Source organism: Ursus arctos, unplaced genomic scaffold, assembly GCF_023065955.2.
Source record: "Ursus arctos isolate Adak ecotype North America unplaced genomic scaffold, UrsArc2.0 scaffold_22, whole genome shotgun sequence".
NCBI lineage: Eukaryota > Metazoa > Chordata > Mammalia > Carnivora > Ursidae > Ursus > Ursus arctos.
The window spans coordinates 5325910-5346662 of NW_026622897.1; the positions used below are offsets into that span (position 1 = coordinate 5325910).

The 20753-nt window shown below is 39.9% G+C and overlaps 2 protein-coding genes across 8 annotated transcripts in view; one reads left to right on the plus strand and one right to left on the minus strand.

Annotated features, from left to right (window-relative positions):
• The window catches only part of LOC113260099 (protein NPAT), a 51137-nt gene extending 49227 nt beyond the window's left edge, over window positions 1–1910 (minus strand). For 2 of the 4 annotated variants that reach the window (XM_048217210.2, XM_044386694.3), the window contains exon 1: window positions 1530–1742. In XM_048217210.2, coding sequence (XP_048073167.2) covers window positions 1530–1566 — 37 coding nt within the window. In that variant the 5' untranslated portion in view covers window positions 1567–1742. Of the gene's footprint in view, window positions 1–1529 lie in introns of all 4 variants that reach the window. The other 2 variants (XM_026505823.4, XM_044386693.3) reach the window with 2 other exon arrangements.
• ATM (ATM serine/threonine kinase) overlaps window positions 1908–20753 on the plus strand; it is a 125167-nt gene continuing 106321 nt past the window's right edge. For 2 of the 4 annotated variants that reach the window (XM_048217204.2, XM_048217207.2), the window contains exons 1-8: window positions 1908–2128; window positions 2492–2676; window positions 4004–4105; window positions 5787–5884; window positions 5967–6079; window positions 7343–7488; window positions 10712–10876; window positions 20561–20726. In XM_048217204.2, coding sequence (XP_048073161.2) covers window positions 5813–5884; window positions 5967–6079; window positions 7343–7488; window positions 10712–10876; window positions 20561–20726 — 662 coding nt within the window. In that variant the 5' untranslated portion in view covers window positions 1908–2128; window positions 2492–2676; window positions 4004–4105; window positions 5787–5812. Of the gene's footprint in view, window positions 2386–2491; window positions 2677–4003; window positions 4106–5786; window positions 5885–5966; window positions 6080–7342; window positions 7489–10711; window positions 10877–17901; window positions 18848–20560; window positions 20727–20753 lie in introns of those variants that run through there. The other 2 variants (XM_026505820.4, XM_048217209.2) reach the window with 2 other exon arrangements.

The following is a 20753-nucleotide window of genomic DNA, read 5'->3' on the forward strand; positions in this document are numbered from 1 at the left end:
GTTATTAACTGGGGATGATTTTGCCCTCCAGGGAACACACTGGCAATATCTGTAGACATTTCTTTTCCTGTCATAAGGGGTGGGGGTGGGAGTGGGAGTGGGGTCTTACTGACATCTAATGGATAGATGCCAGGGATGCTGCTAAACATCTCACAATGCACAGGACAGCTCCCCATAATATATCATTACCTGGCCCCAAATGTCAATAGGGCCAAGGTGAGAAAACCCGTTAAAGACTATAGTTACTGAAACTGGAGTGGATTACCAAACTGCTAAAACTCAAAAATCCTTAAAAGATATACCTGGAGGAAAAAAAAAGTACGCCAATGTTATCCTGAACAGTATGAAAGTCTACTTTAAATTGGTTTCGATATTGTCCCAATAAATGTAACAATTACAAGACAGCTTCTTCTCACAGATATAGATTAACTATTGATAATTCAGTTCTGATAAAGCAGGCAAAAGATTAACCACACATTAACAAAATATTAATTAAAACTTAAGTCCTTAAGTTTTTCTAAAAAGGGACTGTGCAACCGTTACCCTCTCCTGTTTCCTGCAAAATGTGCTCACCAAAAGCCCCGAGCACAAAGGTCAGTTTTCCCGACAGGGCTGAGTATTTAAAAAAGACGACAAATGGGATCTTTCTAACAATAGGGTAACGACAGTAAATCCTGCGGACACTACGGGAAGTTTCATCAGAGATGTTTACCATTTACTTTCAGAGGTGTCGCGTAAGAGGTCTGCAAACCGCTGGCTCGGGGTCTGAGCTTCCTAAGGGTCTCGCTCCCAGCAGCACGACCCTCTCGATTCTTCCCGGGGACACACAACCACAAAACCCGTTTCCCCACACAGACAATACGCCCTGACAACAAGCCCGTGACACCAACCGTCCTCAAATGGAGGAAAAACGAACCAGTAGGACTAGCACACGTTCAACTGGAAGGTATTTTCTTTCCTCCGTGAAATTTCTGGCCGGTCGAAAGATGAGGAATTGCTGCTGTTTTACAACATGCAGCTGGCATTTCAGACCTCCTACGCTGGACCAGTCACTTCGGGGAGGGAAGGCGAAGGATGGACAGGGAAGATCACGTTCGCCCCCAAATTCGTCGTTATCGGGGCGAGTCATGAGAAGGACGTCGCCAAGGTCTCTGTACGAGACTGGCCGGCCCGGGGACGTCCTCGTGTTCCCTAATCTGGTCCCAGCTCTGACAAGTCTCCTTCCGGGGGTCCCGACGAGGCTTGCAGGCCTGGCTCCCCCTCCGAACCCGGGCCTCAGGTGTTCCGCCCCGCGCTTCTCCTCGGCCCTCCCCTCGCCACGCAGCCTCCGAAAAGCGCAGCATCCGCACACAAAGAGGCTTACGCTGCCCGAGCGCCCGGCTCAAGGGAGAACCGCCGCAGGTCTCGACCTGCATGCGGGAAGGCAGAACCCCAGAGCTTCCCCACCCCGGGGAGAACCTTTGGCCCCAAAGGTCGTTCCGTCCTGCTCAGCCGGGTCCACTACCCGTCCTTCCCGCGTCCGCGCTTACCCAGTACCAGCCGCGCTATGTCTGAAGGTAATAGCATGACCGAAGCCGCCACAGGAACCGCCACAGGAGACGAGATTCAGGTAAAAGCCAACACAGCGACAGCTCTTGCGCCGCATCTCCCGGTTCCAGTGGCGGCACTGAACCCGCGGCAATTTGTCCCGCCTCTTTCGCCCCGCGTCCGCCAATCGCTTCCGCCGGAGAAAGAAAGGCGCCGAAATGAAACCCGCCTCCGTTCCCCTCGGAACTGTCGTCACTTCCGTCCTCATATTAGGAGGGGTGGGGCCGAAAGTGGCGAGGAGGTGGGATGCAGGCGCCGCGGCCTGGGCCAGGGGGCGGGCGGCGAGCGCAAGGTCGCACGCCACTGGCGGGCAACGCGCAGGCGCGTTTGCTCAGACGAGGCGAATGTTTTTGAGGCGAGCGAGCGCAGGGAGCGCAGAGCGTGCGGGGGTCGGCGCGCATGAGCAGATGGTCACCGCTCCCGGGTGATGACCCTGACTTCTTCCTCGGGAGACCCAGGCTGCGCGGTCACGCCGTGTTTGAACCGGAAGCGGGAATAGTGGGTGTCCACCTGGCTGGAGGCGCTGGGCCGCAGGAGGAAGGCGAGTGGAGCCGGGATTTAGGCTGCAGATGCCGCCGCTTTAGGAAATTCCACTTTGGCTGAGCACCGTTAGGGGCGTGGAAAGCGGGCAGTGGCATCTGCGTCGGGGGCTGCAGGGGTGTCCGAGCCGCTGTGACCAGCCCCCCGGTGGTCGGTCTCACCCGCTGCTCTGGAGCGGATCTTCCCTGCTCGCTGCGCTGTTTCTCTCCCGCCCTCTCTCCGAGCCCCTAGCGGGCTTAGCCTCGAACCTTCTTCCAGGTGCCCCGTTGCACGCTCGTGCGCGTCCCCTTTCCCTGCCCCTGTTATGGCCCAGGTGTACCTAGATGACTTGACTAACCGTGTTTTTCCCCGTTTTCTTGATTAGTTTCAATCCTCGAGCATCTGCTGAGGCTTAAACTAGAGTGGCGTGGTTAAGAGCACGGACTCAGGAATTTTGTTGCTGGCCGTGGAGTTTTGGCAGTCATGTGGGTGACCGCGCCGTCCTGTCTCCCTTGTGATAATCCTTGCCTGTGGTGAGCCCTCAAGAGCGTTCGCTGCTGTTTTTATCAGGTACCGAGAAGTAAAAGGACTGTTAGAGCTCAGGGTGATTGTTGAGGGAGAACCGTGTTCGTAGAGGAGCTAACGAGGTTCTGCGAGGAGACCTCGAGTTGTTTACTTGCCCCCGAGGAGGATGGTGGGGGCCTTCCAGACAGAAGGGGGAAATGCGTGTAAAGACACAAAGCGTGGAAGGTTTCAGAAGCTCAAGAGTGAGGTCTGGCGTTTAATGAAACAGATGTGGGCATTTTCAGCATGTTGAGGTCTTAGGAGTGGATGAGATCACACTGGGAGAACCTCAGGTGGGGAAGTAGACAGAGATAGTCTTGCAGGTGTGGGTGGCAGAGGAACCATCAAGAGAGACTGAGGAAACAAAGGGGAGAATGGTGACTGGTGACATTTATTGAGCATTTGTTGTGTTCCAGGCACTGTGTTAAACCCATACGTGAATCTTTAACAATAACTTTCTAGTTATTGTTCTAGTTCTAGTATTGTTCTAGAGGAAGCCCTAGTATTGTTTATCGTTTTATCATTGACAGGTCTGAGGTTTAGAAAGATTAGCCAGTGTGCCCAAGGTCCTGTAAGGGGCAGGGTTAGGATTTGAACCAGTACAGTCTAACTACAGAGTCCACACTTAGTCCAGAAAAGAATGGCATGCCAAGGGCAGAATTATATGCAGGAAGATGCGATGTAGGCATCATTGTCAGATTCTGCAAAGAAATCAACTTGAATGAGATCTAAAAAGAAAGGTTGGACTTGCCACTTCAGAGACTGTTTTTCAGGAAGTATGTGTAGTTTCAGTTGCCTGTTGGGGGTGCTTAGTTCTGGGTAAATATATTGATTGAATTCAGCCTTATCTGTTGACTCTCTTTAGCTGACTATTCTGTAGTTCCTTCGGTTTTCTTTCAATTCCTCCAACATACCATGCACTTTCCCATCATAGGACCTTTGGGTGGTACTAGTCTCCTTCCCTGAAATACTGGTCCTCTAGCTCTTTCTGTGATTGGCATCAGTTCGATCTTAGCTTTGTTGTAACCTCTGCTGAGACGTATTCCCTGGAAGCTTATCAAAAGTGATCCTCTGCATTGTTATTGTATATTTGGTTCCTTTAAATCATATATCATACTTTGGAATTATGCATTGATTTTTCAGGGTACTCGTTTATTGTCGCTCTCCCCCACCAGTTATGACTCCACAAAGGAAGGATTTCTGTTTAATTCATATGTCTGGCTACCCTTGTCATAGTACCTTATACAAGTAGTGGCCCGGTAAATATTGTTGCATGTATCAGTGAAAGAACATTTCCTAACTGAACTGTTTTGTTTTCTTCAAATTAATCAAGCTTTGAGAAACAGAAGAGAGGAGCACAGAAGGAGACGAACAGAAAAACCACAGCTTTAAAAAAAGAAAGTTTAGGGCTGCATCTTCCTGGAAGTGTTGAATGGTCAGTAAACCTGCATTTTTTTACATTATAAATAACACCTTTAGTATACTTAGATATAAACATGCCTATGTTTATGGTTCTTTGAATATGGATATTGTTAAGGTATTTTCATTGGTTACAATCCCAGTTTTATTTTCCTTATTGACTCAATCAAGAGGGTTTTAAACCAAGATTGAGTATGAAGGGGAAAGAGTCCTAGATAAAACCATAAGGAATGGAAAATAAAAATAATAGTCCTTTTCCTCAAGAAGTTTACAATCAAATGAAAAAGACCGTCAGGTAAATAACAACTTGTAATCTACAGCAGAGTAAAGGAGGTTGTAATAGGGATGAGAGAGTCACAACAACAATGAATAAAAATGGAGAGGCAAATTAGAGCTATCTACCAGCGAAATAGGTGGGTTTGTTAGGTAGTGTGCTCTCACTGTGTTTAAAGAGAGTGTTTAAATAAATTTGTAGGAGGGATTTCTTCCTTTGTAGGAAGATTAGACGTGGTCTCTCAGTTCCATATTTAAGACTGCAAGTTAACGGTAAAGATACATACCTGATCTTTAAAGAATGAATGGAGTTTATATAAATGGATGGGAAAAGAACTCCCCTTCCTCTTTTTCCTCTTGAGATAAGTCATAGACGAAAAAAAGTATGTTTTTTTTTCTTTGTAAACATTCATAGTCTAACAAAAAGCTTCTCTGTACAAGAGTCAGAAATAATGACAAAAAATGCTTTTCTTGAGGGTTTTTTTTTTTTAAAGGGCATCAAAGGAAGGTCTGATTATGTCAGAAAACCTAAAAGGAGGGCTACAGCAATGGCATTAAGGCATAGTAAAATGTAGTTTATTTTTGGCACTATAGTATTTAATACCCTTTTAAAACAGGAGCATAATTGTCCTTGTGTTTTTGGTTTAAATGAGAACCAGAAAGCCAGTTGAGACTTAAGTGCTAGACAAGGCTTACTAGCTCTGATAACCTCCTACATAGCAATTCCAAAGCATAAATCAATTTGAGCTTTTGGCTCAGCAAATGACACGTCTTGTCACTCCGTGTAAGAGTTAAGTAGTAAGAGTTATGTAGTTCAGCCGGTCAGTGTTAAATCCTTAAATGCTCTTTTCCTTCTTCTTTTTCTTCTTCTTTTTTTTTTTTTTTTTTTTTAGATTTTTAGATTTGTGCATTTATTTTAGAGAGAATGCGTGTGCACTCGGCGTGGAGTGTGGGGAGAAGGAGGGAGAGAGAGAGAATCCAAAATAGACTGCGCTGAGCACAGAGCCTGTTAATGCGGAGGCTTGATCTCACGACCTCGAGATCATGACCTGAGCTAAAACCAAGAGTCAGACGTGTTTAGCTGACTGAGACACCCAGGCAGCCTTTTCTTTTCCTTATTCTTGACCTGGCTGTCTTCTGTTGATCTTTCAAATTTTAATTATCATGTTTGTTAGAAAAGGTCTCAGAACAATAAATTATATGTTTCCTATTTTTATCCTGCTAGTGCATACAAGTACCCATTTGCATGTTGAGGCTTTGTTTTGATATATTCTAAGAAAATCTCACTTGAATGTGGAAACATTAAAAAAAAATCATTGTATGTTTGATCACAGTATACCTCTAATTGTACAGTTTGATCTTACTGTATATTAATACTACAATTTGAAATAATTTTGCATTTATGTGTTTTTTTTTTTTTACAGTGATGTGCTTTCTGAAATTCTGAACCATGAGCTTAGCACTTAATGATCTGCTTATTTGCTGCCGTCATCTAGAACATGATAGAGCTACAGAACGAAGGGTAGTAAATTACCGACATTTAATCTTTTCTTAAAATTAGTGTGTGATTGGCAACCCATTACTGTGTTCTTTTTCATTTTCAGAAAGAAGTTGAGAAATTTAAGCGCCTGATTCGGGATCCTGAAACTGTTCAACATTTAGATCGACATTCAGATTCCAAACAAACCAAATATTTGAACTGGGATGCTGTTTTTAGGTATTCCATTCTCATTTTTTTTTTACTGTCTTTATTTTTCTCTTTCATTTTATTTTGTTTGTGATATTTTATTTGTTGTGATATTTTTGTGTGTGTAGGTCTTACTTCTCTTTGCTCCCTATATACTGTTGTGCCTTGCATGTGAAGTTGGTGCTTAATATTTATCTTAAACATGATTTTTAAAGGATGATCATATAGGAAAAATAAGTTTTTAAGCCATTTGTTCAATAAAAGTTCTTAGATCTCACTCAAGATTAGAAAGAATTCCTTTCATATTAGTTCAATCAAAAGACTTTAAAAAAAACTTTATTTCAAATTGGAAAATAAAATTAAGTTATAAATGCTTTATTATTACTTTTACATCTTTAAGCATTGCTCTGAGTAACTGCTACGTGTTAAATTATAATAAGAAAATAATTACAGAATAATTTCCATAGGAATGCAGTTAAAAAAAATCAGGCATTGGAAAGATAATTGATTGCTGGACTAGAGTGCCAAACAGAATTGATGCCTTTTTACATTAAGACATAATTTTCAACTCTTAAGTCTATTTGTATCTAGAAATAGATTGTAAAGCTTAGGAAAAATGAATAAAATATTTTAAACTAATGTAGAATACTGAGAAGATCGAAATAACATTTTCAGTCAAGGGGAAAGTATATTTATTTGTTCTTAAGTGTTTAGAACTTTTATTTTTACCACGTACTTGGTACTGGATGCACTTACAGACTTCAGTGCAGATAACATAAAAAATGCATGCTTCTTTTTCTCTGGTTACTTAGTTTATTTCAAGTACCAGAAAAATAGTTGCTATCTAAAGATGAGTATTATTTTGCATAAGTGGATCAGGTAGGTCCATTCGGCACCTGGCACTTCTAGGTAATCATGAGTATCTTCTAGGCAGGCTTCATTCAAAGGCTAGAAGCATTGCCAACTGCCTGGGAAAGGGTTGGGTTGTGTACAAAATAACAAGAGAGAACTGAGAGCCTTAATAGCATTGTAAGCTTTTAATAATAAAATGAGAAAATAAACAGTAAAGCAACAGAAAATCATAGAGGTTACAGTTTAGAACTTTGCAGAACAGACTTTAAATTGGTATTGTGGGGCTTAGGCCTTGAAAGAGAAAATTGTTTTATTTAGCTGGTACATTGATCACAGCATTGTGGCCTAAGAGATTCTCTTTATGATGGTGTAAAGCATTTTTCAAATGTTGTAATAATTTAAGCATTTAATAAGTTTCTGAAATTCTTTGTTTTCTTGAAGATTTTTACAGAAATATGTTCAGAAAGAAACAGAATGTCTGCGAACAGCGAAACCAAGTGTATCAGCCTCAACACAAGCCACTAGGCAGAAAAAGATGCAAGAAATCAGTAGTTTGGTCAAGTACTTCATCAAATGTGCAAATAAAAGTAAGTGCTGTTATTTATTATAAGGAGCTGGTTTAAAAGGTTATTGTTGCGTGAGTTTGGTTGGAAAATGGTGAGGTAAAAGTTGAGTGCTAACTCTAATTTCTAGTACATATAATGGTTTTTAATATATGATCGGTTCAAATATTTGGAGGAATTTGTGCAGGCACGTAATGATAGTCTCTAGGTTGGAAGGATTAAAAATTAGTATTCCAACTACCCATTCTCTTGGATCCCTTCTTTGTGTTCCTAGCATTTAGCCTTAATGATCAAACATACTTTTAAGGCTTTTTTTTCTATCTTTGAATAGCTTTAATAGTACTGAAACCTGTCCTCCTTACTGCTTCTGCCTTCTGAGATAATGCAGAAAAATCCTGATAAAGTTTTTTCAGAATGATATCCTTTGAGGTATTCGAAGTTAGCTGTGACATTTCCTCTGAGTCCTCTTCTCTAAGCTAAACAGATATACTTCCTTCAGCTCATATGACCTAGTTTTGTGTCACTCTCTTCTGAATTTTCTTCGGTTTAATTATATCTCAAAGTGTAGGACTCAATTATAGCTATATTCTGATTGGTACAGAGTGGAGCAGGACTTGCATATCTTTTATGCTATACTTTTACTAATTCATTTTGAGATCACATTAGCTTTCTTGGCAGTCAAAACCCACCCTCTTAACTAACACTATGCTTACTGTTGAGTAGAAATTTTTACTCCTGATGAGCCACACATTTCCCATTTTGAACTGGTGCAGTGGATATTTTAAAGAGTTGATATTTTTGACCCAAAGTGCAGGATTCCAGTAAGCTTACATAAGGAAATGGGCTTCATACAACGCTGAAAGCCAGAAGTAGAAATGTTTGTTTAGGGACTCTTGGACTCAAACTTTTTTTTACTCTTCACACATTAAGATGTGGCTTTGTGATACCAACTTTAGTTTAAGAATCAGAAAAGCCATTGAATTATTATATTGGACATGTGAAAGTAATATAACCCTATATGGTAACTATACTGGAATTGAAATAAAAAACTGAATAAAATGAATTAGAAAAGCCCAGTGTCAGTGAACATTATTAAGTTGAAGGATACAGATGGTTAGTGAATGATACGTCGGGATAGTGGTATGAGAGTTGAGTCTAAAAAGCAATGGTTTAAAAAAAAAAAAAAAAAAAAGCAATGGTTTAGCAGCAATTTCATTTTCCAGCTCTGAGGTGCCAGTTTGTGTGGATAGTGGCAAGCCTGGGCCAGGGGCTCCAGCGGAGACAGAGGATAGCTACACAGAAATACTCTGCACCTGCTTTTGCCCTGAGTGATAGCTCTGCTCTTATTAAAATTTGTTCTCTTGGCTACTAACATTGGGTTCTTAACAGATTTTAATATGTACTTATAGAGTTCTTGAGAGAAAGATACCCAAGCCCATTTGTAGCCCGCCACAGAAGTTTGCAGTGTATAGTTTTGCTTTATGGTGAAAAAACCTTCATTCGCAAAATTAAAAGTGGAGATCACATTGGAAAACAGGAATGAGTAGATGAAGTTATCAATGTAAGATTATTTAAATGGTTGAAAAGTTGTGTTTTTATTTGAGGCTTCCTTTTCTTTCAAGTTTGACTTTGTAATTGAAACATCTTTAATCTCAGAACAAAATCAGAGTGTTACTATCATGTCATCTCACTTTATGTTTTTCAAAGAGTAGGGGAGTTGTTGGGAATTTAAACACATGTCCAGTTTTATGTAGCATTGGTATTCAAGGTATGATGAAAGAAACAAATTCGAAAAAGACAGCTGGGAAGGAACCAATAGGCAAATATTGTTCGTTCTTTTATGTAGGCATTTGTCTGCTTCTGCACGAAGCACAGAGGGAGCCTAGAGGGTAGAAAGCCCAGCTTTGTAAAATGTTAAGTTTTATGAGGTTCCTTAAATTCCCTTTAGCCAACTTAGTTGTCCTTTGGAGGCAGATTTCCTTAGAAAAGAATGTCAGCATAATTCTTGAAACCTTTCTCAAATTGGCGGAGGAAGGAAATTTGTTGAGATTAAGACCATAGGGAAATATTTCATCGTGACATTAATTTAAGCAAATACTATTTAGGACAGTTACTGGGCTCTGTTGCCATATAGGGTTTAATTAATTCCTTAGGGATGTTATAATATAGTAGATATTACAGTTAAAAGAATGTTACAAGGACTCTAAGAGAGGGGGCACCGGGCATTACAGCAGAGGAACATGTGGTTGTGCATTTCATCATTGGTCAGATGCCTGAAAGTTTGATATAAGCCACAAGTAAAAATGATACATGGTTATGTCAGTGTTTATTTACTATAGTTTGATAAGAAAACACTAAACTCCTCATAAGAAACGGCTAAACTAGAATATAATCATATATATATATGATTTGCGATCTGCTCACAACTTATAACAAAAAACGTTATATGCTGTTTTAAGATTGTTAATTTTGAAATACAGTATTAGCTGCAACATCAGTGTGATTTGCTGGAAATATTACAGCCTTGAATATTTATATGCTACAAATGCTTTTGTATGAATTGAAAGTAATTTGGTTTTTCAAAGCCAAATATCCTCCTTACAATCTTTTTTTTTTTTTTTTTAAGATTATTTATTTATTTATTTGAGAGAAAGAGTGCATGAGTTGGGGGCGGGGAGCAGAGGGAGAGGGACAAGCAGTCCTGCCGAGCAGGACTCTGGGATCCTGATCTGAGCCGAAGGCAGATGCTTGAGTGACTGAGCCACCCAGGTGCCCCATCCTCCCTACAATCTTAGGTTATTCTAATGAATTCATTCTTTGTAAAAAGTACCAAGAAACTTTGGATCATTTTAGGTCTAGTGCCAGAAATTGTGAATTATTGTTTTTGCTATATATTCCCGTAGGGATCGGCAGACTTGTTCTGTAAAGAGACCAGACAGTCAATGTTTTTGACTTTCCAGGCTGTATAGTTTCTGTATCAGTTACTCAGCTCTGCTGTTGTAGCATGAAAGTAGCCTTAGTATGTAAATGAACGGACACTACTGTTGCTCAGGAAAACTTCAGTTCTAGGAACAGGCAGCTGGCTGCGTTTTGCCCACAGGCCATGGTTTGCTAATCCCTGCTCTATGAGAAAAAGATTAGTTAATAGTAATGTCCCCTATGGAATTATTTATATAGATGGAATTCTAAGTGTTCTTATGTTTCTTAAGATTTATATGTTTTCATTTATTTGTTTATTTTTAAATAGGAGCACCCAGACTAAAATGTCAAGAACTCTTGAATTATATCATGGATACAGTGAAAGATTCATCTAATGGTCCCGTTTATGGAGCGGATTGTAGCAACATTCTGCTCAAGGACATTCTCTCAGTGAGGAAATATTGGTGTGAAATATCTCAGCAACAGTGGCTAGGTATGTTTTGAAGTTTGTTATTTGTGAGATTTTTCTGTGAAATGAAATGTCACCAAAAGATCAATCAGAATCTGTATCCTCCAAGTGACTGCAGTTTAACAGTACGTTAGGAAAATTAAATAGTTACAGAATCCAGCCCTTAGTTTCCTTTATTATGGACTTCTTAAGTGATTGTCTCTACCAGAACTGGAATGACACGATTGGAAGAAGCCATCCCTGTTCTCGAGTACTTGACAGGCCAGTGGTGGAGAAAACGAGTAAACCAAAAACTACAGTGCACTACAATATAGCTATGGGCGTAGTGAGTTTCCAGATCAGTGACACCTAAACCACCCTGATTAAAAGACAAAGAAGAAAACCAAGAAGGAGACGAAGTGTTGTAAAAGTGAAAGCAGCAGTTTCCGGTTGGGAGGGGTATGGCATTTTAAGTGTGGTAGAAATGATAAAACACAAACCTATCCTTTGGATTAGGCATTTAGCAGGTCACTTACAAGGTAATAGGGGTCAAAAATAGTAGAGTAGGATGTTAGGACCCAGGGACTATAACATAAGTAGAGTGGGTGTCAGGGAGGAATCTAGTGTTTTTTATTTCTAGGTGAAAGGTACTGAGAGACCACAAAGGAAGGAAGTTATGGTCGGAGACTGAAACATTTGAGTTTATTGATTTCAGAGGTGGAGCATTTCTGTCTGATTGCGTTCAATGGGTGAAAATGGGATTTGGCCTTGATGAAGTAACTCTGAGCCATATGTCAAAGTCTTCTAATACAATCACCTCTGAAAATCTAGAAGCTCAGTGTTTTTCATGGAAAGTAAGAAAAATTGTGCTAATGAAATGAAAAGACACTTGTCTGTGTTGTTTATTGTCAGTCTCTCATTTCAAAACAAGATATACATGGATGGTAAAACTGACAAAATCAGCGCCCTGCAGTATATTCTGCTGTTCCCACATGACTGAAAGCCTTCCTAGCTGTTGTATTAATTTCTTAGGTTTCATCTCAGGCCTTTGTTGTTGTTCTAAGCGTGAGCAAAGGTGTGTCCCAAACTTGACCCTCACAACAAGTTTAGTAGAGAATAGGCTAGTGATATCCAGGCACTGTGACACATCTCTCACCACCATGGTTCATCCTAAATATTCAGGTTTGCATATTTTACTAACCACGGGTCTCACTGAAACAAAAGCAATCCTTGCTGTTGTCTCCTTACTATGGTTCCATCATCTGACATGTTTTCTGAAATTATCTTTTTATTTTTGAGCATATTGTTAACTTCTCATAATCGGCCCTTTGGTTGAATTATTTTTCTAGTTAGCTCCCTTCTCTGAAACTCGATTCCGTAATGAGGACTGTGCCCAAGAAGTGAAGTTTATGTTCAGAATACATATTTGGTAGAGGTATTGATGGAACCCACAGTTAGAGATAAGACTGTCTAGAGGGAGAGTTTAGAGTGAGGTAAGAAGATGCCCTGAGGCCAAGCCAAATTTTCATATGAAGTTTAGAATTAGCTTATTGATTTCTACAAAAAGCTCTGCTGGAATTTTGGTAGGGATTGCAGTGAATCTATTGAACAGTTAAGGAAGTGTTCTAAAGGAAAGATTCACAGCAGCCATATTCTCAGTTTCTAAGGGGAAAAAAACTTTATTGATATTATGAAAATCTAATAGAAACGTAAAGAAGAGAAGGAAAATCTATGCATAGATGAGGGCAATACTAAGCAGTAAAGGAGAATAAGACAGAGTTACATCAAATCGGGTACTTATAACATCCAACCTCATTAGCTGGGAAAGCCCCATGGAGACGCCCAGGCAGGAGTCGAGATTGAGAGGCCTGGGAGGAGCATCGTCCTCACAGGTGAGACTTCCAGCTGACCATCCCCGTAAGGGCTATATTTGTAGGGCAGAGGACAGTTTGGAGTTAAACATTTGTTTGCCTACGTGCAGTTTGGAGCTAGTCACATTCCTATATTATCATATCTTTACATATTCAAGGATCCTGGGCTAAGTGTGTTTTCTTCCTTTCCCAGATTCCACTGGGGGTAGGGGAACAGCCCAGCCTGGAGCCGGAGTGTAAGGCAAAATTTATAGCTCTTGGTGTCCAGACCAGAAAGGCCAATTCTGACCTGGAGGCCAGCTCCCAATGTCACTTACGCAGCACAAGTCTCACAGACAACATTCTTTAACCTCCCTGCGCATGTGCAGGTCGGGGTGGTCGGTCATGCAGGACAGATCACAGAAACCTCCATCTGTACAAGACAGGAAGAGCAGACTTCATAACCACATGGAGTCTTGCAGTCTGTGAACATGATATATCTCTGTTTAGGTCTTTTTTGACTTAAAGAAATCAGTGTTTTATGATTCTTAGCATACAGAATTTATATGTTTTTATTAGATTTATATTGCAGTAGGTTGTAAATTGTGTAGTTTTAAAATTTTCAATTTCCATATTCATTGCTATCATACAGGTGGTTTTTGTGTTGTAAATGTTGTGTCCTGGGACCTTGCTAAAATCACGTATTAAATTTAGGAGCTCGTTTGTATCTTCTGTCGGGTTTTCTCTTTAGATAGTCCTATATTATCTGCATTTTTTCCTTTCATTTCTGAGCCATATGACTTTCACTTATTTTTTTCTGCTGTATTATATTGGGGACCTTCAGTATGATTTGTTTAAATGGTGAAATGTACATGAGATAAAATTTACCATTTTAACCATTTTTAAATATAAAATTCAGTGGCATTAAGTATATCCACATTGTTGTGCAACCATCACCTTCCACTTCCAACACCTGTTCATCTCCCCGAACTTAAACAGCAACTTCCTTTCCCCTTCCCACAGCCCTTGACAAACATTCTGCTTTCTGTATCTATGAGTTTGACTACTCTGGCTTCCTCCTGTAAGTGAAGTCATAACAGTATTTGCCCTTTTGTGAATGTCTCATTTTACTCATTTCACCCGTGTCTTCACTGTTCATCCATGTTGTACCACATCTCTGAGTTGACTTCCTTTTTAAGACTGAGTTGTATGTATACTGTCTTTGTCGATCCATTCATCTGTCATTGGACGCTTGAGTGGTTTCTACCTTGTGGCCATTATGAATAATACTGTTGGGAACATGAGTGTACACATAGCTCTTGGAGTCCTTCCTTTCAGTTATTTTGGGTATTTATCCAGAGGTGGAATTGCTGCATCGTAGAGTAATTCTGTGTTTAATTTATTAAGGAACCACCAAACTGTTTTCCAAAGATCTGCATCCCTTTACACGTTTTATGGACGCACCAGCAATCACAGGTGTTCCAGTTTCTCCACGTCCTTATGACACTTACTCTTTTTCTGGTGTTGATATCAGCCGTCCTAATGTGAATGTGTGTGAAGTAGTATCTCATTGGGGTTTTGATCTGCATTTCCTTAATGACTAGTGATGTTGAAGTTTTTGTACGGTAACTGGTCATTTGCATATCATCTTTGGGAAAGTATTCGTATTTTTTTTTTGGAGATTTTATTTATTTATTCATATGAGAGAGGCAGAGGCAAAGGGAGAAGCAGGCTTCCCATGGAACAGGGACCCAGATGTGCGCGTCAGTCCCAGGACCCTGGGATCATGACCTGAGCCAAAGGCAGATGCTTAACCAGCTGAGCCACCCAGGCGCCCGTAGTCACACCTTTTACCCCATTTTTAATTGGGTTGTTTTGTTGTTGTTGAAATGTAGGAGTTATTTATATACTCTGTATATTTACCCCTTATCAGATATATGGTTTGCAGATATTTTCTTGCATTTCATGGGTTGCCTTTAACTCTTATGATAGTGTCTTTTGATACATAAAAATTTTAAATTTGATAAGTACAAGTAATCTATACATTTTTTTGTTGTTGTTGCCTTTGGCTTTGGTATCATTTCCAAGAGATCATTAACAAATCCAACATCATAAAACTTTTCCTCTATGTTTTCTTCTAGAGTTTTGTAGTTTTTCCTCCAGTATAATTTTGAATGGGAGTGGTCAAGAGCACACCCTGTTTTATTCTTGGTTTTAGGGAGAAGCATTCATTATTTAACCATTAAGCATGATATTAGCTGTCAGTATGGGTTGACAACTTTCCTTTCAGTTTCTAGTTGCTCATGGTTTTTAATCATGAATGGATGTTGAATTTTGTTAAATTTCTTTCTTCACCTGTTCAGATAATCCTCTGGGTTTTTCTTTAGTCTCTTGATAGGATGGCTTACACTGATGAATTTTTCATAGGTTAAGTCAACCTTGTGTTCCCGGGATATACCCCACTAGGGCATTATGTATTATCCTTTTTATATATTACTAGATTGAATTTGGAGGTGGTGGTTGAAAGTTTTTAACTATGAATTCAGTTTCTTTAATAGATATAGGAATATTTAGTTTATTTTTTTTCAGTTAGCTTTGGCAATTTGGTTAAGAATTTGTACATTTTTTTCTAAGCTGTTGAATGTGGGAGCGTAAAGTTCTTCTCAGATGTTACTGGCTTTTTATCCTTTTAATGTATGTAGGCTCTCTAGTGGTATTGCCTCTTTTATTATTGATTTCTCATCTGGTTATTATTTCTTTCCTTATGCTTATTTTGGGTTTAATTTGTTCTCTAGTTTCTTAAGATAAAAGCTTAGGTCATTGATTTGAGAGCTTCTTCCCTCATAAGTGCATTTAATACAATTTTCTCTAAACACTGCTTTGTCATATCACACATTTTGACAATGTCGTATTTTCATTTTTCTTCAGTTTAAAATATGTTCTAGTTTTTCTTGAGAATTCTTTAACCTCTGGATTATTTGGAAGTGTGTTGTTTAATTTCCAGTTGTTTGGGGGTCTTTTCCTGTTTTTTTTGTTTTGTTTTCCCTTTTATAGTTTTCAGTCTAGTTACATTATAGTCAGAGAACATAGTTTTTATAATCTAAGTTATTTATAATTGTTAGGATTTCTTTTATGACCCAGAATAAGGTCTGACTTGGTGAGTACTTCATATGCATTTGAAAAGAATGTGTATTTGTTGTTGTTGGGTGAATTATTCTATATGTGGCAGTTAGAGTCTGCTGGTTGATGGTGTTCAGTTGTGTAACAGACTGGTGTGAAAGCATGAGTCACAAGTGAGGAAAAGGACTAGCAAATAAGCACTTTTCAAAAGCTTTGGTTGTAGGGGAAAGAGGGATCCTCTTAAAGATGGGAGTGACTGGAGTGTATATAAATGTAATGGGACGGAGTCCATGGAGAGAGAGTGGTTGAATACACAGGAAAATAGACTATCTGTGTTTTCTTTAAAAAATTTTTTTAAATTTATTTCTAATTTTTTAGAGCATGTGCGCATAGGAGCGGGGTTAGGGGGTGGAAGTAAAGGGAGAGGGAGAGAGAATCCTAGGCAAGCTCCTCGCCCAGTGCGGAACCCTACGCAGGGCTTGATCCCACCACCCTGAGATTGTGACCTGAGCCGAAATCAAGAGTCAGATGCTTAACCAGCTGAGCCACCCAGGTGCCCCTCTGTGTTTTCTGAGAATAAGGGGTTGCAAAGAAAGAGCCCTAGGATTCTCCCAAGGAAGAAGGTAGTTTTTCTAATAAGGTAGGAAGGAAGAAATATTAAAAACCTTTAGTGGCTTTCCTGTGTAACTAGGATAAAATATGGACTCCTTTTCTAGGCCTTGGAAGAACTGGGTAATTTTGCTTCTGCCTACCTATCTGACCGTAACTAAGAGCCACCCCCATCCTATGGATTTCTGTGTTCTAGCTACAGTGGCCTTTATTCAGATTCTCTAACCCAGTGGCTTCCGGACATTTTCTTAAAAACACACTTTATTTTTTAGAGCAATTTCAGGTTCCTAGCAGAATTGAGCAGGAAGTGGGGAGTTCCCATATACCCCCGTTACACATGTATAGCTTTGTCTGCTCTCAGCATCCTGCACCAGAGTGAACCTACGTTGACACCTCATCTCACCCAAAGTTCAGAGTTTACACTGGGATCACTCTTGATGTTGTACTTTCTATAGATTTTGACAAATGTTCAGTAACATATATTTACCTTTATAGCATCATAGAGAATAGTTTCACTGCTGTAGAAGTCCTCTGTGTTCTGCCTATTCATCCTTCCCCTCCTACTGATCCCTAGCAACCAGTGATCTTTTTACAATCTAATTTTGCCTTTTGCAGAATGTCATATAGTTGGCATCATACAATATGTAGTCTTTCCACATGGGCTTCTTTTACTTAGTAATATGCGTTTCAAGTTCCTCCATGATTTTTTTGTGGCTTGATAGCTGATTTCTTTTTAGCACCAAATATTTCATTGTCTGCATGTATCACAGTTTAATTATGCGTTCATTTACTGAAGGACATCTTGATTGCTTCCAAATTTTGGCAGTTATGAATAAAGCCGCTGTAAACATCCATGTACAGATTAAGTTTTCAACTCATTTGGGTAAAAGTGTGATTGCTGGATTGTATGGTAAAAGTATGTTTAGTTTTGTAAGAAGCTGCCAGAGCTGTCTTCCAAAGTGGCCGTTGTTGATTTCTATATTAAATGTCAGTAAAGCTTGATTTTTTAAAAAAGATTTTATTTATTTGAGAGAGAGAGAGAAAGAGAGTATGGGTGTGTGCTCATGTTCACAAGCCGGGGGAGGCACAGAGGGAGAGAGAGAGGGAGAGGGAGAAGCAGACCCCGTGCTGAGCAGGGAACCCAACACAGGGCTCCATCCCAGGACACTGAGATCATGACCTGACCTGAACGAAGGCAGACGCTCAACTGACGGAGCCACCCAGGTGCCCCTAAAGGTTGATTTTTATTTGTAATTAATTTTAATTTAAAAAATAAGAGTTCTAGTATTTCCTTCAGACACTGCTATGGATCATGTCATGCCCTCTGTTTCCACAGTGCAAGCCCTTTCCTCCCTGTGGCACTTGTCCTTCTCTTGTCAGGGGCTCCCCTTCGTATGGCTGCTTTCTTCTCCTCCTGCAGGTCTTGTCCTAAATGTCACTGCCATTTTCAGATTGCCCTTTCTAAATTTGTTCTCTTTATTTCCACCATAGTCCCTGTGTCCTTCGTAGTACTTCCGTGAAAATCAGTGACACTTCTCAATTCATGGGTCAAAGAAAAAGTCTCAAAGGAAATCAAAGTATACTTGGAACTGGATGAAAATGAAAAAATACAACATGTCAGAATTTGTAGAATGCAGCTAAAGTTATATGGCAGGGTAATTTATAGCATTAACTGGCTACATTACAAAAGAGGGAAAAATCTCAAGTCAATAATCTTAGCTTCCATCTCAAGAAACTAGAAAAAACCAAAAACTTCGAAACAAAGAGAAGAGCAGAAATCACTGAAATTGAAAACAAAAACAAGAGAACATTTAATGAAATAGAAAGCTGATTCTTTGAAAACATTACTCAAATGTAGAACTGCTAGTAAAAGTGACTACGATAAAAAAGAGGACACAAATTGCTGAGAGTGGGAAGGAAATGGAGCTAATTGCCATCTTGCAGGTATTAGAAGAGTGTTAAGAGCATGCTCTGCACAACTGTGTGCACGTCAGTTTGACCACTGAATTTTCATGGGCCAGCTCCTTAAAACGCCTCCCTGTCAGAACTTACCCAGTATGAAATGGGTCATCTGAATCGTTCCGTAGCTATTACAGAAATCGAATCCATGATTTAAAACCTTTCGTAAAAGAAGTTGGAAACAGGACAAGGATGTCTGCTCTCACCACTCCTATTCAACACTCGACTGGAGGTTCTAGCCAGGGAGCTAGGCAAGGAGAGGAAATGAAAGGCATCCAGATTGGAAAGGAAGAAAGAAAACTGTTCCTGTTTGCAGGTAGCATGATTGTTTATGTATAAAGTCCCAAGGAATCTACAGTTAATTGAATTTTATTAACTCCAGAAGCCCTTTTTACTACCATGTTCCTTCATTGTCCTTTGAGCTTTTTTGTTGTTGTTGAATTCATAGGGGAAGTAAATTCACCTGGAGGCATGTACCACAGCCTTTTTTTTTTTTTTTTTTTTTTTTTTGAAGAAGTTGAACTCTGCACTTCTGAGACTTTCATTGAATGTCTTAAGCCAATTTTTTTAACCACTTACTAGGATAGTATGCGGGATTCTGTGAGAATTGGGATCACTTCCCCCAACTAACAAAAGTCCTAAAGCTTGAGCTTTAATCGAAGACTGTTGGTATTCTCATTTCACTTCTCTGCTCCTACCAGATAATAAGAGGGAAATGATCAAGATAACCACTACTGTTTTCTTTTTCTTTGTTAAGATTTTATTTATTTGAGAGAGAGAGAGAGCAGTAGTCAGGGGGAGGGCCAAAGGAGAGGGAGAGGGACAAGCACGTGCCCCACTGAGTGCAGAGCCTGATGCGGGTTGGATCCCAGGACCCTGAGAGCATAATCTGCACCACCCAGGCACCCCCCGCTCCTGTTTTCTTGTTTCCACATTTGTGTGTATTAACTCATAGTTTTTAATCATTTAGGAATTGTAATGACAGAACTTGGGGAAGCACTGATGCAGAGTTGTATAAATTAATGTCAGATACGATAGGAATCATTTGAACAATCATTTTCCTAACTACAATGTTTGAGGTATTTATATTGTCCTTATTCTTTTGTATTCGAAATCTGATTTTAAATTATTTCTGCAGAATTATGTGATACAGCTGAAAAGGAAGTTACCCAGAAGTGTTATTCTCACTGACTTTACCAGCCAGGGACTCTCTCTTTATCTCTAAGGGGAGCAAATCCTGTATCGGCAGTTGGAGTTTTCCTGGTTCTGGGAGATGACTCAGTGCATCTCAACGTTTCTGCGTGTCTTATGAGCAGACCGTGCCTGCTTTATTCCTGACTTGTTTTAAGTATGTGTGTGTAGTCAAGATGGTGTCAGAGGTGATAGTTTCCTCAGAGCAGAGGACAGGTTTGCTTGCCACCTGTGTGTTACAGAAGCTTGCACCCGTGTCACCTGACCCTTTTCATGTTGCCTTGGGGATTGAGGAATTTATGCAAAAAGGAAGGTACTCGCTCAGGAATAGTGTGTCTTCTGCCAGAATCCATGAAACTGGCATTCCGATTCCTTAGGTTAATAGTAGAGTAAAATCTCAGCCCCTTGACAGCGTTCTTGATATATTTTACACTTGTTGTTAATCAGACCGCCTCAGGGCAGAGCAGTGGTGTGTGCACTGTGTCACGTGCTCTGTTAGACCTAGAGAAAGGGACACAGATATAGAGAAATTAAGCAGCTTGTCTGAGGGCTGGCTGCACATACTTGACCAAAAGTTGTTCCTCTCTTGACAGCAGTTTATATGAAGTAAAATCAAATATTGATGTGATAACTTTACCTTAATAAATGTAAATTAGTATAATTTTAAATCTTTTTCTCTATATGGGATTATTGGAATTTTTTTTTTAATTTATTTATTTAGAAAGCAAGTGAGCCAGCGTGGGGTGGGGCGGGCAGAGAGAAGAGACAGAGAGGAGTAGGAAATATCAAGCAGACTCCTCGCTGAGTGCAAACCCTGATACGTGGCTCAGTCCCAGGATGCCGAGATCATGACCTCAGCCGAAACCAAGAGTTGGACACCTGGCTGAGCCACCCATGTGGCCCGGAATGTCGAAATTTAAATTAAATCAGGACCTTTAAGGTAAATGCTTTGATAGTTTTCTTTTTAATAACTAATGTGTTTTTTGTTTGTTTTTTAAAGAATTGTTCTCTGTGTACTTTGGTCTGTACCTTAAACCTGCACAAGACATTAATAGAGTTTTAGTGGCTAGAATAATTCATGCTGTGACCAAAGGATGCTGTTCACAAACCGATGGATTAAATGCCAAATTTTTGGATTTCTTTTCCAAGGCTATTCAGCATGCAAGGTAATCTAATCTCTTTTTGTTTTGTAT